An 18,879-nucleotide genomic window follows, 5' to 3' on the forward strand; every position below is an offset into this window, starting at 1 on the left:
TGGCGCCAGGTGGAGGTTTCGGCCGGGCCAAAACCTCTTAAGCCCGGTGCAGGCGTTCTGCTCAAGAATGCACTGTAAATAAACCAGAATCATAATTGTAAAGAAAACTCTAGCATATGTAAATGAGATCATAAATAAAAAGTTTACGTATCATTCCTTCTGTTACCTAGCCAGTGTTTAAAGACAAAATACAATTTCTTAAATTCTTACCAAGCCTTTTTAGAAATGATTGTCTTATCATAGCCCAAATTTGAGTGATACAGGGATTTTAGGGCTTTCTTATACAGACACAGTTGTGTGAGTGTCACATGACTTTGTTAAATTATCTAATTAATTTTCTCTAAAGGTGTGATATTAGATACCTCTGAATATCCCAAAGAATAATTATTGCAAACTTTGTTCTATTTGGCTGGGATTTATTCTGGGCATAAAGTCATTGATTCATAAATTATCCTTCTCAAGGCTAAAGCTGTAGGTTTGCTGGTACTGTTAAAAAGCATGCATATTTGCAGCTTTACACAAGAACCTAAAAGCAAACTCTCAGGCCTACTATGTAAAACATCCTAGTCAGGGATTCCAAGTTAAAATCCACAAGAAATTGTTTTCAAAGTTTCCTGATTGCATCTTCAAAAAATCGTGGTTTGAAATGCCTCTGTCAACTGTGCAAACAAAAGTGATGAAAAGTAATTGTAAAGCACTAATTAGAGAGGAATTTCTACCTGTTGTACGTAAGGGTCGCTGAAGTTTTGTGGTAGTTTAAATCTTGAGGTCTTGGACACAGTGACGAGTTATCTAGAAAAATTATTGTTGGAAACATTTCCAGGAGATTGGTTCTTGTAGGTTATCTGGGCTGTGTAACCGTGGTCTTGGTGTTTTCTTTCCTGACATTTCGCCAGTAGCTGTGGCAGGCATCTTCATAGGAGTAACACTGAAGGACAGTGTCTCTCAGTGTCAAGTGTGTAGGAAGAGTAATATGTAGTCAGAAGGGGGTTGGGTTTCAGCTGAGTCATTGTCCTGCAAAGTATTAAAGGTAATGTGCAAATCATTGTCCTGTAAGAATCAAGATAATGTGCTAATGAGGGTGTGGTATGTTAACGGGAACCATTGTATCCTGATCTGTTAACATGTGGAATCCAAGGCTAATCCGCATGGCTATTGTGGACTGTAGTCTTTGTTAGTCTGGAGGTTTTCAGGACAGGAAGCCAAGCCTTATTCATTCTTAAACTCTCTTCTTTTCTGTTAAAGTTGTGCTGATGTTTATGAATTTCAATGGCTTCTCTGTGCAATCTGACAAAATAGTTGGTAGAATTGTCCAGTCTTTCAGTGTCTTGGAATAAGACCCTGTGTCTTGTTTGGGTCAGTCCGTGTTCAGCCACTGCTGATTTCTCAGGTTGGCCAAGTCTGCAGTATCTTTATCCTTGTGTGTATGCTGCGTTGTGTGGTCCCGATGTAAACTTGTCCCCAACTGCAAGGTATACGATATATTCCTGCAGAGGTGAGGGGGTCTCTTTTGTCTTTTGCTGATCGTAGCATCTGTTGTATTTTCTTGGTGGGTTTAAACACTGTTTGTAGGTTATGTTTTTTCAAAAGTTTTTCCATCCTATCAGTGACTCCTTTAATAAATGGCAAGAATACCTTTCCTATGGCAGACTGTTTTTCCTGAGTTTTCTGATTATTGTTTGGTTTAATGGTCCTTCTGATTTCATTTCTGGAATAGCCGTTTGCTAGCAGTGCGTGATTTAGATGATTAATTTATTTCTTGAGAAACTGTGGTTCACAGATCCGTCTTGCACGGTCCATTAATGTTTTGATTATTCCTCTTTTCTGTCGAGGGTGGTGGTTGGAGTTTTTGTGTAAGTAGCGATCTGTGTGAGTTGGATTCCGGTAGACCTTGTGACCTAACTGAAAGTTTGTTTTACGGATGACAAGGGTATCAAAAAATGGGAGTTTACACTCAATTTCTTTTTCCATGGTAAACTGAATGTTTGGATGGATGTTATTGAGATGGTTTAGAAAGTCCATTAATTTTTCTTCACCATGGCTCCAAATACTGCAGACTTGGCCAACCTGAGAAATCAGCAGTGGCTGAACACGGACTGACCCAAACAGGACACAGGGTCTTATTCCAAGACACTGAAAGACTGGACAATTCTACCAACTATTTTGTCAGATTGCATAGAGAAGCCATTGAAATTCATAAACATCAGCACAACTTTAACAGAAAAGAAGAGAGTTTAAGAATGAATAAGGCTTGGCTTCCTGTCCTGAAAACCTCCAGACTAACAAAGACTACAGTCCACAATAGCCATGCGGATTAGCCTTGGATTCCACATGTTAACAGATCACTTCAGGACACAGTGGTTCCACATTAACATACCACACCCTCATTAGCACATTATCTTGATTCTTACAGGACAATGATTTGCACACTACCTTTAATACTTTGCAGGACAATGACTCAGCTCAAACCCAACCCCCTTCTGACTATATATTACTCTTCCTACACACTTGGCACTGAGAGACACTGTCCTTCAGTGTTACTCCTCTGAAGATGCCTGCCATAGCTGCTGGCAAAACGTCAGGAAAGAAAATACCAAGACCACGGTTACACAGCCCGGATAACCTACAAGAACCAATGAACTCTGACCGTGAAAGCCTTCGCCAATATTTCCAGGAGATTTTCTTAATTTATATTATATACTTGTTTTTGGCTTATATTTAGTAAACAAATTTATAAATTGAAGTACAAATACTTGAAATGAAATATTTTATTAGGAAAAAAATAATGTGTAGTTTAAATGTTGAGAACCACCATGAAGGTCACTGGGGCAGCTTATCATTCATGTTATTTGTTCTAGACCAGACTGGTGATTACAGTATCCTTTCACCATGTGTGAAGAGACACATAAATAAGAATGTTAGCTTTGGTTGTGCAACTCAAATCAAAATTACTCAGGTTGATTCATAATTACATTTTATTATATATGTATTTGTAGTTTTAACTGCCACCTCACCCCCAGTTTATAAATCAGTAAAACATACGTGTACATTCACACATAATTCCTAGGAGTAATCACCTGGAAAACATTTATTACTTGCCTAATGTTGTACTGGCAATGGCATCCATTTAAATTGTTAAATGTTATAAAACAGTCTTCAGAAATTGAAAATTTTCTGCATTAAAATAAAGCACTGGAATTTTTTCCATCCCACATATCTTTTTGAAAAGCAGTAATCATGTGTGTGCCCTGACCTGGATGGCCCAGGCTAGCCTGATCTCGTCAGACCTCAGAAACTAAGCAGGGTCAGCCCTAGTTAGTATTTGGATGGGAGACCATCAAGGAATACCAGGGTTGCTGTGCAGAGGAAGGCACTGGCAAACCACCTCTCCATTAGTCTCTTGCCATGAAAACCCCAAAAAACGGTCGCCATAAGTCGGCTGCGACTTGACAGCACTTTACACACACACACACACACACACACAATCATGTGTGTTCTTGATTTTTCAAACCTGCTACATAAAGTGTCCTCATAGTGAGGATCCAATCCTAGCATCTGAAGAAGCGGGCGCTAGTTCCTGAAAGCTTATGCAGAAAAAAATGACTAGTCTTTAAGGTACCACAAGACTCCTATTTATTTTTCCTGTAACAGACAAATATTGCCTTTTGGTAATGAAAACCGAAGGGATACTCTGAAAGTTGTGAAATCAGATCCACCATAGCCAACACTGCAACAGTATCGGAAATCAATTAAGATGCCTGTTGTAACTTCAATAGAAACAGTAAATGATGTTTGAATAAGCAGTCCCCCGTGAATCAGAAGCATGGGGTTTATCCAAATCCTTTGTTGTGCAATATGGGTCATGATTAAAAGTGCAAGGTCCCACTGCTCTTTGTTTTTAAGGATGTTCATACGCATGCCAACCATTCTCTTAAGTAGATGGGGACGTTACTTTTTAGGTCCCACTGTAGTGAGAAATAAAAGCATGTTAACACTTCCATAGTGGAATGGGAGGAAATGACCAAATTTGGCCCCTACAGTACAGTAGAGCTCCATTCTAGACCCATTGATTCCAGTGGATTCAGAAGGCTGCAACTCTCCTTAGCGTAGCACTGTGAGACTCCTTATTTCAGTCATGATCACATATTCCTTGATGGATTACAACACACTATGGCTTACTGGGTGACTTTGGACATGTCACTGTATCAGTCTAACCTGCTTTATAGGATTGTAGAATAAAATAGGGTGGGGACTGTGTGTGCTGCTTTGAATTTACTAAAAGTAGAGTGGTTTTCCCAATAAAAAAAAAAAGCTATTTTTTTATGGGTTGGCCACTTAGAAAGGAAACCTAGGATGCAATCCTGCCTACATTTATGTAGTATAAATCCCACTGAAGTTGATAATTTAGGTACCATATCTGTATGGAGGATTTCTCCTAATCATTTTGCAATAAGCGTAGCACATCTTTTCATCCATTTGAATAACTGGCTCAGACTAGAATCCTGCAGAGGATTCTATGAAACTGTTTTGCTCCCATGTAAGTGTTTTGTGTATATGGTAGTGTAGGGTTGAAAGTTCTGGGTTGGAAAATGCTTGAAGGCTTTGGGGGTGGAGCCTGAGGAGGGTGGGGTGAAGCGGGTCAGTGCCTTTCGAGTGACTATGCTCTCAGAATTGACCCCTTCCTGAGAAATGGTATGTTATCTTATTCAGTTAGTCACTTACTAAGCAGGATTCAACTACTTTACTCACTTAAAAAGTAAGTCTTTTTATTGATGTGCTCCAATGTAATTATGGATATATATGTGTACATGCAAGTATTATAAAGTCTTAAAATTCAGTAACAATGTATACAGTAAAGCAAGCAAGTTCTACATACTATTCAGTTTTAAAATCCAATACTTAAAATATAACAGTCTGATTTAGTTCAAAGTATCTAATTCACATTCTAGAATAATATATTTGTAAAGCCATACATACCATCCTCTGAGCCTCCCTTAGAGGTCTGAAATTCTAGCCCTTTCCCTGGCTGTATTTATACTGTTTCAATCACCTTGAAAAGTGGCTGTCTTGAAAAAACTCCATGCATTGGAGTAACAGCGCTTCTGCACTGTTTTAGGAATGTTACCGCACATGCTCAGTTGCTCTACTACAGACTACCATATAAGGACTTCCACTTCCAGGAGGCTAAGCATACTATTTCTTAAACAGTCCGTTTTGAGTTTTGTTATACTTTATATAATCAATTTTATCATCATACTCATCTCCAGAAAAATACGTTGAGATTGAACCTATTCATTAATTTCTACCATCATGTTTTCATGTTTAAATCTTAAAATACAATATATTGTTTACATCATTACATCATTAGTCAGCATAATAAGTATAGAGGGTGGAGAGCATTTCTGCACTTGAAGTCATTGGAAAGGCAGGAAGTGCGGCAAACACTCTGCTCTGTAGCTTAAAAAATGTAGGAAGTGCTGCGAAGGCTTTGCTCTCTAGCCATTGAAAAGGCTGGGAAAGGTCATAGAAAAAGGCAAAAAGTGCGGCAAGCAAATCTGCACTAACATTGAAATCTTTGACAGAATAATTCAGAAACATATGCTTCTGGCCAAGAACATCCAGGCTTTCTTTCCTTTTAAAAGGAAATTTAAGCCTCTGCTGTATAGTTCGTAGTTCATATGTGTAGTTTGGTTTTATATTGAATATTTCTGCATATGTACAACACTAATTCCACAGTTCATGTGCTCTAATATGTCAAAGCCTGTAACGGGTTTGAGGAGGGGAAGGACTTCAGTGGGGTATAATGTCATAGAGTCCACCTTCCAAAGCAGCCGTTTTCTCCAGGTGAACTGATCTGTCACCTGGAGATCAGTTGCAATCTCAGGAAATCTCCAGCCACCACCTGGAAGTTGTCAACCCTAGCTGGGGGTAAGAACAACCAGTTCAAGTGGTATGAGCTGTCTGGCAGAGCTGCTGATAAATAATCTGTAGAAATAGTTTTATTCAGATATATTGCTTTGAGACTAGAGAGACGTACATTTTCCAGACATTTTGAAGCCATAGAAAAAGTCAGGAGAGGTTACTTTTCTAGAAAGAATAATATTTAAAAAAAATATATGCAATGTTTACTTCAAATTATTTTAGTGCTTTGAGAACAGTGGTGCAAGTCCCCACTGGCCTTCCCGGGGCATTCTTGGTGGAGGGGCTGCTAGGAGACTGCTGCCTAACCCCTTTTGCCCTGGGAACGCCTTTTCCTGCAGGGGCGTAGCTATGACATCTTTTTTGGTGTTGTAGCCCCATTGAAGTCTGTGGAGGCATTTTCCTATTTTTTTTTTTTAAAACAAAAGTTTAAAAAAATTGGTGTAACACCCTGCCCCTTAGAAAAGGGCTGCCCAAGTTATCCGCAAATTTAGATATTGGGTTAAATTTCTCAACATGATGGGAGAAAGGCATGTTAAAATCACTTAAATAACATTGAAAAATTGACCTCTTCAGTAGTGTATTTTCATATACACTGTGTGTTACATCAATTGTGGACAAAATTAATTGTATTTTAAACAATAAATACTGTATACACAGGATGTATAATTATCTAATGCTGTCTGTTTTCTTACATAAATGTTGTCATGCTACCCAGAAAGTTTTTTAAGTCAGTAAAACCTTAAAAAGCACTTCTCTTACTCTAGAATAGAAATATTTCATAAAATCTTCTTCCTGCATTCCCTCAAATTTCCATTTTTTTAATTGGAAAAAATTTAAAGAAGGCTTTTACATCTCTGTCTGGAGTAGACCTTGCTGCAAATGTACTATGGTGTTCCTTGCTTTATTTGATTCTATTCCCCATAATAATGCCTCTTCTTGTATTTTAAGTAAATTATTATTATCTCTATTGCTTTCTCCCAGAGAAGTAATCCAATACAAAGGTATTGCCTTCTAGAAGGATACCCCTACAGAAAATGGCAACTTTGTGGGGTATTAGTTTACTTTTAGGAGAAGGCAGTAGAGCTTGCTCCAGAGAGTGTTTGAGAGAGTTTTCCTTTACTGCAGAATTACTTGCGCATATTTTAAGAACTGTAGTTCCTATCACTGATTTTCCACTATCTACAAGAGGATTGCATTCTAGTTACGTGGGATTGTACCAGAGTTACTTTTGCCTCTTCTTCATCTTGAGAAAGAAGCTGTGATCCTCTTTTTGCAGAACGAGACCCCTCTGGTGTAGTGGTTAAGAGCGGTGGTTTGGAGCTGTGGACTCTGATCTGGAGAACCGGGTTTGATTCCCCACTCCTCCACATGAGCAGTGGAGGCTAATCCAGTGAACTGGATTTGTTTCCCCACTCCTACACACAAAGCCAGCTGGGTGACTTTGGGCTAGTCACAGCTCTCTCAGCCCCACCTACCTCACAGGGTGTCTGCTGTGGGGAGGAGAAGGGGACTGTAAGCCGGTTTGAGTCTCCCTTAAGTGGTAGAGAAAGTCGGCATATAAAAACCATCTCTTCTTCTTCTGAGAAGCATTCTCCTGAAGAGAAGGTTTTTCATTCATTTTTAGAGACCAGTACACGCTCTTCCTACCTGGCTTTAAATCCTGTATAGTACGAAAGTTAATTTTTGATAAATTTAAATAACACTTTTTGTAAGCAGGATGTAGTGGTTGAAGCATCAGATGGATATCTGGCGGACCCAAGATTGAATCGTTACTCTGCCCTGAAATTTGCTGAGTTAACATGGGTCAGTCACGTACTCTCAGACTAACCTACCCCATAAGGTTGTTGTGAGGATAAAATGGAGAAGGAGTGAATGTTGTAAACCAGTTTTGGTCCCCATTGAGGACAAAGGTGGGGTATAAATGAAATAAGTACATAAATAGGCTGTTTATGCCCAGCCCAGAAGATTGAGGGGTGGATTGATTGAGGTTTATCACAGCACTAAGTGGGTTTTATATCCCTGCTAAGTGGTTTTGCATATAGTAGATTTTTAGTCACTTGTTACTTTTATGGCAATACTGCTTTCTAGCTGCATTCTAGTATGGGTTTCAGAATGGTATGATTTGCTAGGTTAGTTATGTCATCATTTTATAGTAAAGGGGCTGCAGCATGTCACCAAGATGACAGCTAACAAGAATAATGCATTGACATTCTGCTCTCTCTAATGTGGGTCAGCTAGATCACCAAATAGGGTACTGATGGCTTATGACTATGTGGGGTCTGTCTCTGGAGATGCAAAAGTTGGTTTCAAAGTAGCAATGTATTACTAGAGTGCTGGCAAACTTCCCTTTGGCAGCTTGCACAAGCTTTGCCCAAAGCCTGGTTTAAACATGACATTGTCAGGAAAGGAGAGCATGCTTGTGTGATGTTGCATGCACCCAGCATTTAAGCTTTTCCCTCAGCCACTATGCATGCAATATTAGTTTGCCAGAGATATTTAGCCCAGATGCATGCTAAATTGGTGTGCTTATGTCCCATGCATGGTGGGATTGTATGCATGGAGGGCAAGTTTAAATGAGATGCTGTGAGCATTTAGCAATGCATGGGTAAGATCTTCTTGCCCACTGGCGTCATGCTTAAATCAAGCCACACTTGACAGTGTCAGATGGCAGTGATTTAAAAGTTATTGATGGCCCTTAGGTAAGGCATATTTTCCCCCCTGACAAATCCAATGTGTTATTACTGTTGTTTAACTTTTGTTTCTGTTTCTTCTTTTGCCTGTTATAGGCTGTTACCACACTAGGTATTCCCAGCGATGTATTAAGAGTTTTAAAATGTTATTAAAAAATACTGTTTCCACTTTCTATGTATTCCCACCAATGTATTAAGAGTTTGAAACTGTTATAAAAAATACTGTTCGCACTTTGTTTGGCCCCTTTAGCTGTGAAGACGTCTTCCAACCATTTTTTAGCCGTGGCATCCAAAAACCCTTTTAAAGCGATGTTTTTTTATAACATTTCCAAACTCTTGATACATCACTGGGAATACCTAGTGAGGTAACAGCCATAATCTACACTCATTATATGAGAGTAAGATGGTAAAACTAATGCATAAAAACCATCAACATTGCTGACTACATTTCTTCACTCTGTAGCCATTAATGTATGACTGTTTTGTCCTGCGAGTATCCTCCAAATGTAGCGAATCTGCATTTTGCAAATGCATGCCTGCCTGCCTCCTGCAGGATCAACCACCCTCCCTCCAAAACTTACCAAGGTTTTCCCATCCCTGGCTTGTCGCAGCTTAAAAGAAATAATTGCTGCAACTCTGAGAGTTACCTGGTGCGTTTAAGTGCACAGACCAACTCCCCGTTCTTGACACTTCCTTCTGACACCCCTCCTTACCCCAAAGAGGTGCCGTTGCTGGAGCAGGAAGAGGCTAGACAGAGGGCCGAGAGAGGTGGACCGGCTGCCGCCACCGCTGGAACACGGGGAGGCTAGGCGGAGGGCTGAGAGACGGACCGGCTGCTGCCGCCGGAGCACAGGAAGGCAAGGCAGAGGGCACAGAGAGGTGGACCAGCCGCAGCAGTTGCCGCCGCCAGAGCATGGGGAGGCAAGGTGGAGGGCAAAGAAAGGTGGACCAGCTGCCGCCGCAGCTGCCATCGATGGAGCAGGGGGAGGTAAGGCAGATGGATGAGAGAGGCAGCGGTGGTCACCTGGGGGCAATGGCCTGGCCAGCAGCTGCCTGATATCCTTTCCCAGCAGCCAGGTCCTCTACTGCCCATCCAACGACTGAAGTCCCTCTCATGCATTCAGTTTTTTTGCTCCCGCATTAGAGAAGTGTGAGACATGAGAGGGACAGACCAATGACTAGCCATGCGTTAATGGCCTATATTATTTTAGACATTTGTGTGTAAGAACAAAGAAAATAAGATGGCATAATATCTTGAATTGATTTGCTTGTCAGCAAGAATATCCCTGTATTGAAAGATTATATTAACCAATAACTGCTAGTGCAATCCTGATCTTTGGTTGGTACATATGGCTTGTTAATATTAGACTGCCAGCTTCTTCCATATTTCTGCCAACATGCTTCAATAACCTGGCAGAGATTCATGTAGAGTAGACTGGATGCTTACACATGCCAGTGTGCAGTGTAATTCTGTTATTTTCATACTTTCTTCCTCAAAAGCTTTCAGTAGTTTAATATTTATCACTAGCCAATGTTCATATTCATCCTTGAAATCATGTGATATCCATAACTGGGAAACAATAGATTGATAATAGCAAGTAAACAACCATCCATGTATTTTGGTGAGTGGGACTTTCCTGCTTCTTTCTCCTGCTATAAATCCATTGATTCCCCACCACCAATTTTGTTCCTCAATAACAGCATAGGGGTCAAAATGAGGACCTTCAGTGGGGTGGGGGGTGAGGCGTTAGAAATCACCACCCTCTTCTGCAATTAGAAATGTCATTTTCTCAAAGAAGCTGCATTGTTGGACACGTGCCTGTGTATATCGATTTGTGAGTTTTATTTAAACAGGAAATACTGTGTACTTTCCAAAAGGAAGTTGCTACATGTGACAGTATGGGCTGCTATTTGCAAGCCTATTGTAAATAAATAATTCACATAGGGCAGGGCAAAGGAAACTCCTTACGAAATCCAAAATCTCCTTAAGAAAATATTTTGTAACAATACAGGGCAAGGCATGGTGGGGTGGGTGTGTAAAATCATGTTTAACAATTTGCCAGTGTATGGTAATGGCAGATGATTAGGCACTCTTAAGAGATTTTTTTTTTAAATTGCAGGCACTGGATTTAGATTAGGAGCTTTTCATCACCTTTTAAAGTACAGAACCTTTACACATAAGTACGGTAGTTAAATTGTATATCCTAGTGTATATCTTGCAGGCCTTATTCCATAGTATCACTGAATCAAAAAAATTATTTCATTAGCAGTAGCATGAATATTAACTATAACCCAAGAGATAAATTACTTTTGCAAATTGATGTTAGTTTTCTGAGGGGAATTAATAAGAGCTACATCAGATGCTTTTGTTGGGTAAATGAAGATCCTTTGAGATTAAAATCACAAGTAAGAAACCACGAGCATGTTTATGCAAACCACAGCAAACATCTAATTTGTTATGTGTCTATCTATATAATACAGTTGTGGTTTCATATTTTTTCTATTTATACAGACATTTATTGGTCTTTTGTTACTGAAATTTTTTGTTGGGGAACTAAAGTTACTTGTAGTTTACACATATTTCTGAAAATAGAAGCCTGCCTTTTCACTGAGGTGAAGAGAGCTACAAATCCTGCCTCATGTGAAGACTGCAGTTTGTTTCCTTTGCCCTGCCCTATGTGACTTTCTAACTAGCTTAGTGAAGCAAGTGTGTGGTGAACATTGTTCTGGAGATGGAATTGCTACTTGTTCAAAGTTACCTCGCTAGACCATACAACATTTGAGAACATTTAAAGCATGCATGAAATGTAAACAAATGCATACATACAGGTTTGAACAGATCCTATCAGAGCTTTCTGTTTATAATAGTATTTGTGTGGTTGCTTATATTTTCTCTCCTTAGGCCTTTAGTCATATCAAGATGATTTCGTATCAGTAACTGCAACTCTGATTATAGAGCCCCGTGGCACAGAGTGGTAAGCTGCAGTACTGCAGTCCAAGCTCTGTTCACGACCTGAGTTCTATCCCAAAGGAAATTGGTTTCAGGTAGCCGGCTCAAGGTTGGCTCAGCCTTCCATCCTTCCGAGGTCGGTAAAATAAGTACCCAGCTTGCTGGGGGTAAAGGGAAGATGACTGGGGAAGGCACTGGCAAACCACCCCATAAACAAAGTCTGTCTAGGAAACGTCGGGATGTGATGTCACCCCATGGGTCAGGAATGACTCAGTGCTTGCACAGGGACCCTTATCTTTTTTAACTGGTTAATTGGAATATCTTAGAATCCAAGCATTCTGGTTTATTTCACAGACAGTCATTTAAGAGATCTGTTGTAATTAATTGCTACTTAACTTTCTTTGTCAAAGCGTTAACATCATGGAAGATGACACAAGGATCCAGATGTTGGATTAAAGTAGGGCCAACCTTTTTTGTAGCTCATTGTCAGCAAAACCTAATTAACAACTTGAATACCCACTCTCGCTATTAGCATCTGTGTGGTCCTGAGTTCATCCTGCCAAACTCGCCCAATCATGTGTGAGTGGATGAGTGAAGCTTTTGTGGTGGAGCATAGCAGTAGAGGCAGGCATGTATGTGGGACCAAGGCCATTAAAGGCTTTGTAGGTGACAACCAGTACCTTGAAATGAACTTGCTAGCAGATGTAGTGCAGTATAGATGTGAAATGCATGTTCTGCCTAGGGTCTGATGCCAGGCTATGGCATTCTGAACCAACTGGAGTGTGCAAGATGACTTTAAGGGCAGACCCACATACAGTCCAGACATTACCCTGGTGACAGCTAGCTTTGCTTTTCTCTTTAGCAATCTGTGCTTTAGAATCTCTCTCATGCCATTATGTCATTTCTGGATGCACTTTGGGACTGGATCTAAAATAGTTATTTAAAATGGGACAAAGAAAATATGATTATAATGTCATGATTCATAGGTGAACTTCCAGGGTGTTTGTAAAATCAATGATTAATACTGGACGTCAAATTTCATTCTCAGACTCAACCTCTCACTCCCACTCTTCATCTTCTTTAGGTTGAGTTTCTAGAATCCACAAATAGGCCTGTGTAGTTGATGCCATTTAACCTGCCACGTATCTTTTTTTGTTATGTCAAGCGTAATTTATATGCCAGGACATTTGAACAACAGACATGCTGACAAAGAAACTGGTTGAACAACAGTGAGCTTTAACTGTGGAGACTTAAATTCAGAAGTTAGTAAAAGGAACATAAGCTACTCAGTGTACATGCTAACAGCTAATGGTTAAAGTACCATGCTGAAGTAACAAAGAATCTACAGAGGGGATGCTGTTGTTCATGAAGAGCAATCTAAACAAAGTATGTCTCGGGTAGCAGTTCCTGTTAGTAGGATGCATGTGAAACTACTCAGGGCTGATTATAACAAAGACCTAACAGCCCGAGATCAGATAACTTCTTTATCATGGGAAAATTCCCTTTAAGCATCACATTTCCTTATGGGTAGGAATAATGGGCCTTATTCTAAGGGTGATGTGCTGGCATATGCAGATCTCTCTTTCCTTTCTTCCACTATTGCTGGGAGATGAATAGGTTTAAAGGACCGCAGTGCAGAGGGGAATTTGATAGCACTCCTCCAAATACCTCCATAATAGTTTGAAAAAATGATTTCACAATTAACTGAATAAGTCACTTAGTAGGAGAGACAGAAATGAGAATGACCGTATTTAACAAGTGATATCATGATCCATGGATAGCCCCAGGCTAGCCTGATCTCATCAGATCTCAGAAGCTAAGCAGGGTTGACCCTGGCAAGTATTTGGAAGGGGGACCTCCAAGGAATACCAGAGTGCAATGACAAACCACCTCTGGATGTCTCTTTCCTTGAAAGCCCCACAGGGGTCACCATGGGTCAGATATGACTTGATGGCAAAAATAAATAAATCATGGGCACCAATTTGGATGTAATGATAGGAAAGCCCTATGGGGCTCATCAGTGTCAGTTGCGAGGGGGGAACAAGCCTTGGCCAGCCTGGCAGTGGAGGCTGGGAGCTTCACAGGGAATGCCAGTGTTGGGGGCGGGGGCGAACAAGCAGCCAGGACCCATGTGGGGCTTGCCATTGATGTTGGGGGAGGAAGCGTCTGTGGGCTTGGCAGTGGAGCCATGCCAGGCCCAGCTGCACCTCTCCATGGGTATCGTGGGTCCCCACTTGTATTTCTATAATTTCTGAGTATGGCTCCTGTAGTGTTCTATAGGAAGCTGCTGTTAAAGGGCAAAAACGCAAGGTCGCTTTAGCCTCCTTTATTCCCTGTTTCAGCCAGGATTCAGCCAGGATCGAATGCGTGCGTTTCGCCTAATGTGCGTTCGCTCCTGGCTAAAACAGGGATTGAAGGAGGATAAAGCGACCATGCGTTTTCGCCCAATGACTACTTGGAAACAAAATATATAAAATGTATCTGGAATAGAATACTGGATAGATTGGGATAGAATACTGGAACTTTCAAAGCTGTATTTGTCCTGTTGTATTTTTTCAGTGCACAGTACAAGGCTAATTTTGAGCTGCGGATGGCGTTTAAAAATATAGAAAGCCAAAGTATAACTGAGATTGCTGTACACCAGTGGTACACACTCTGTTTCTCACAGAGAGCCATATTTATAATTACCATCAACCAAAAGAGCCACAGTTCCTTCCATCCCAAGCACAAGGCCTGTACCTGGGAGACTCTGATTACCCATTGTTCTGGTGCCAGCTGTTTCATGGTGGGGACAACCTGCCACCCAGAAGCACCACTGGGCAAGACCCTTGCCCACTTTCCTGAAACAGGAGGGAGGTGCCACGTGGGGGAATGGTGCTCAGAAGATATACAGGTGGCATGTCAAGGAGCCACATCTGCCTCCCAAGCCGATGAGTGAGCACCACTGGTCAAAATACTTCTACCAAAGTAGCTGCTTGGGTTGGCAACTAGTATAAGATTCCACCAACCTTGTGAATAGCTGAGAGAAATGAGAACATTTGGCTAAAATGATTTGCTTTAGATATTGTTGATCACATAGTTAATATTCAGGATTATGTGCCTTGTCTGAACAGATAACAAGTTTGCCTGACGTTGTGTCCAAAAAATGGTGTGAATAGAGGAAAATTGATTGATTTGGGAAATTAGGTCCTTCTACTAATCCCATGTAATTGGCCAGTGATCTAGTGATGTACAAGTGGAAACATAACTGGACTTAGTGAATATCTGCCTGTACAATATCTTGTGCAACACCTAGCACTTTCCTTCCTGTGCATTATAGTTCTCAGAAATTGGTTGCACGAGATTTTGTACAAGCGGAAATGCAAATGGGGATATAATAAGTTTTATTTCGCGCAAGAGGCTACCATGATCTTTTCTCTTGAGTGCAAGAGATCTAGCACAAGCAGAAATTTTGCGCAGGATCCAACTCGTTAACTTGTTGCAGAGTAGGACATTGCTGAGTTTATATACATTTATTCAAATATTTCCATTCTGCTTCAGGCATTTATCACCTTGTTTAATCTCATTTATTGGTTCAATTTCCTTGATTAAATGCTTGTGAGGAAGTGGGTAGGATGTCATCTTTGTGTGACAGAACAATACTTTCTCTTCTCTCTCTATGCAATTTCAGTAAGTGGTGGATTGATACAGATTTATAGGATGTTCGTAGAGTCATTTACCTACAAGCTGTCATAGCTCCAATCTCTGGATTTAAGTATCAATAGATGGGCCATGTTGCGATTTAGATATATTGCTATTTGGACTATTAACAGGCAACTGAGGATGATTATTAGTTGAGAAATAACCTTAATTTAGCCCTAAGTTTTCTTTGTTTCACATTTGCTTTTACACTTTTCGTTGCTCATAGAGGAGTCCACAGAATTGTAAGACTGCATCACTCTTCAGACAAATCAGGAAAACACTATATATTTTATAGAGATCTTTTTGTGTTGGAAGAGCTTGCAGAGATTAGGGTTGGAGCACACATTTTTAAAAAGTCAGTGCCATCTCAACTGCTCTTTCCACTTATTTGATATGTAATCTCAAAACAATTCATTTTTCTTTCTGTGTTGAAGTCTCTGAACGATATCTTTTTTTAAAAAGCATGTATATTAAATATTACAAACAATTTTGGCGAATAGTGCATTTGGTCTAAAATTTAATTTTCAACAGAAGATGTTTTTGCCTTTCAAACTAAGTATAGTCTTGTATATTGTTTCTTAAAGAAACCCACATAAAATGTAATTGGTGGAACTCAAGAATCTCTATTGAAAATGTATTTTATATATTTAAATCAAAATGCAGTACTTGCAGTTATCTATCGGGTTATCAAGAAATGTAATGTCTGTCTTTTCATGTTTCTCCAGGTGAAAGTTATGTATGTGCATCCAATGAACCATTTCGGAAAGTTGATTACATGAAGAATGTTAATCCAAACTGGTCAGTCAACATAAAATCTGGGTCATCTCGATCCCTCACATCTTTGACATCTGCAAAAAGTGAAATAAAGGAGAGTAAAGACTTCATTAAGCCCAAACTAGTAACAGTTATACGGAGTGGAGTGAAGCCACGGAAAGCTGTGAGAATTTTGCTGAATAAAAAGACTGCTCATTCCTTTGACCAAGTGTTGACTGATATAACAGAAGCTATTAAGTTAGATTCAGGAGCTGTCAAGAGAATTTGCACACTGGATGGTAAGCAGGTAAGAGAAATTCATATAAATCATGGTTTATTCTTTAGAGTGGTAATTTTAAATTTACCTGAATAATTAGTGCAAAAACAAGGTAACTTTTATCCCTGCAGGGTGTACTCATGATTTTCTAAGCTGACACTGCTTCATTTCTAGTGTAGATTGGGAAGGAAACCAGGTCACTGTGTTAGTATGTGGGCCAGTTCAACAGTCCTTAGTATCTTCTACTTATGGCTCTAAAAATATTTGCAATTATCAAGAGTTCTTTAAATAACAACCTTCGGTGCATTTTAACAGGTTTATTGTGACCTAAGACTTTGTAGTTGCATCTGAAAAAGCAGAATCTAAAACTTGGTCTACTAGGAGGGAAACAAACCTCTCTTTCTTTCTTTATGCTGCAACAGATTAACACAGTTATTTTTGTGTAATTACATTTTCTAGTGTAGTAACATCTGCAAAATGTTATCATATACACTAGGTCAGTGATGGCGAACCTTTTTGAGTCCGAGTGCCCAAACTGCAACCCAAAACCCCTCTTATTTATCGCAAAGTGCCAACACGGCAATTTAACTTGAATACGGTTGCTAACTCCAGGCTGGGAAATTCCTGGAGATCTGGGAGAAGCGGAGTTTGGGGAGGGAACTGATCCGTGTAGAGCAGCGGTCGGTTGTAATCTCGGGAGATTCCCAGGCCCCGACTGGAGGTTGGCAATCGTGTGTGTGTGTGTGTGTTAAGTGCCTATGAATCAAAGTCCTCCAAAAAGTCCTATCTTTGGCAATCGTACCAGGAGAGGAATCCCTGCGACGGTGGGAAAGCAAGGCGACGTCGCTGTGTTACCTCAGGATCGCCCACTTACTGCAGCCTCAGGGAAGTTGGCCAGGCCGCGCAAGCAGCAGCAGTTCTGGATGAGAAGCGAGGGCGGAGGTTGCCCCGGGGGGACTCCTCCTCCGAGGGCAGGGCCGGGGGCGGCGCAGGCAGCAGGAGCCAGCTCCAGTCTCGCTTCCGCTCACACCATGTGGGACAGATGCTGGCGGTGCAAGGCAGGAGTGGTGCGGCGGCTCCCGCTCGAAGAGAGCCCGGATATGCCGCCAGCCATCCTGGCCGGTCCTAGTGCCTGGGGGGCGGCCGCAGCAAGGTCGCCCTGCACCGCCAAGGGGGAGAGAGAGGGAAGCTCAGAGGCGCCAAGGTGACGGCGAGAGGACCCGGGGAGCTCACCTTTCTCCCCCTTCCCCCATCTCTTCCCCTCGTGGCTGCCAAAAGAAGGAGAGGAGAGAGGCTGCCAAGAGCCGGGGCTGCAGGCAGGGGATCCCTCCCGACGCCCCTCCTCCTGCTGCTGGGGCTGCTTTTGTGTGCTGGGGTGACGGTGTGCGTGCCCACAGAGAGGGCTCTGCTGGCACGCATGCCATAGGTTTGCCACCACTGCACTAAGTGTTCCTCTCAGAAGTGTCTCAGAATTAACTTCCCCCACACACATTTGAGGTGTACCCAAAACTCACATAGACTCTTGCTTTATTATGCAATAGGTGTTGTTCACTTTCTTAAAAATGAAAAGGCCTCCTGCCTTTTTGAAGTAATACCCAGACAAAAGCTCAGACACGTGTGCTATTTTCCTGCTTCCATTAAGTCTCCAATTACCAATGGATGGAAAATTTTCTGTTTTATTTTCCTAATGGGCTAAATTGCTCATGCCTCCAAATTTGCTTAAGAAGACGATTTTGGTTGTGTGTCTGTGCTGTTGGCAGGGATTGAAAAAAATTGCGAGAGGGAAGCATTTTCTAAATGGCTAATTGTCTTCCTTTTTTATTTTAGAAATGCAGTTTAGATTTTACAGTTGGATGAAGACATGTATTGTTGTATGATGTCCTCTTTGACCTATAAACAAATAAATACATGATTAAAAAAACACTAGCTATGATCTGTCATTACACATTACCATGTTTTATTGCAGTAATAATTATACTTACTGCTTTTAATGGTTAGTATTAGCACATTGATGAATCATTTTTTATTTTAAATTAAAATCTGTAGGAAAAGCTAAGCATATGTAATATTTTTGGTACTAAACCCCATGAATATAATGATGTATAAAGCGTTAGGCATATTTCAGTGAAATGATTTTCCTAAGATCTGTAGAAGGGTTGTACTCCCAAGTATACTTCCTAGAAATCAAGTCCCATTAATCTATCAGATGGACAGACTTGTGCATTTAGGACTGGATTGCCATTTTTAAAATTTGATTTTTAGACACCATTCTATGAAATGTTCTTATTACCTGATCTTTTGACACTCCTGGTATAATAACATTTTTGTATGATGGTTAGCAAAAACAGTTTTTTATAAGTTGTGATTTAGCAAGTTAAGTCCTGCTCCCTAGAGGGTGCATAATTAGGACTCAAATACACTTTGAGCTGCTACACCTTGTATCCCTTGTGGGAACGTTGTATACCTACTGTAAGATGTGTTTACCTAGCTTGCACTGGCATATTTGAGTCCTTTGGAACTATTGATTATTGCAAAGAGTCATTGTGCAGCTACAACTTGTATCCCTTTGAGGAACTTGTTAATTCCCCTTGTGGGTCAAGACAATG

The 18,879-nt window shown here is 40.7% G+C and overlaps 1 protein-coding gene across 2 annotated transcripts in view; it reads left to right on the forward strand.

The window, feature by feature from the left end:
• Positions 1 to 18,879, forward strand: part of DCLK2 (doublecortin like kinase 2) — a 99,684-nt gene that overhangs the window by 11,120 nt on the left and 69,685 nt on the right. For both annotated transcript variants that reach the window (XM_056855502.1, XM_056855504.1), the window contains exon 2: positions 15,969 to 16,303. In XM_056855502.1, the coding sequence (XP_056711480.1) occupies positions 15,969 to 16,303 (335 nt within the window). The remainder of the gene's footprint in view (positions 1 to 15,968; positions 16,304 to 18,879) is intronic.

This window comes from Euleptes europaea, chromosome 9, assembly GCF_029931775.1.
Source record: "Euleptes europaea isolate rEulEur1 chromosome 9, rEulEur1.hap1, whole genome shotgun sequence".
Classification (NCBI taxonomy): Eukaryota; Metazoa; Chordata; class Lepidosauria; order Squamata; family Sphaerodactylidae; genus Euleptes; species Euleptes europaea.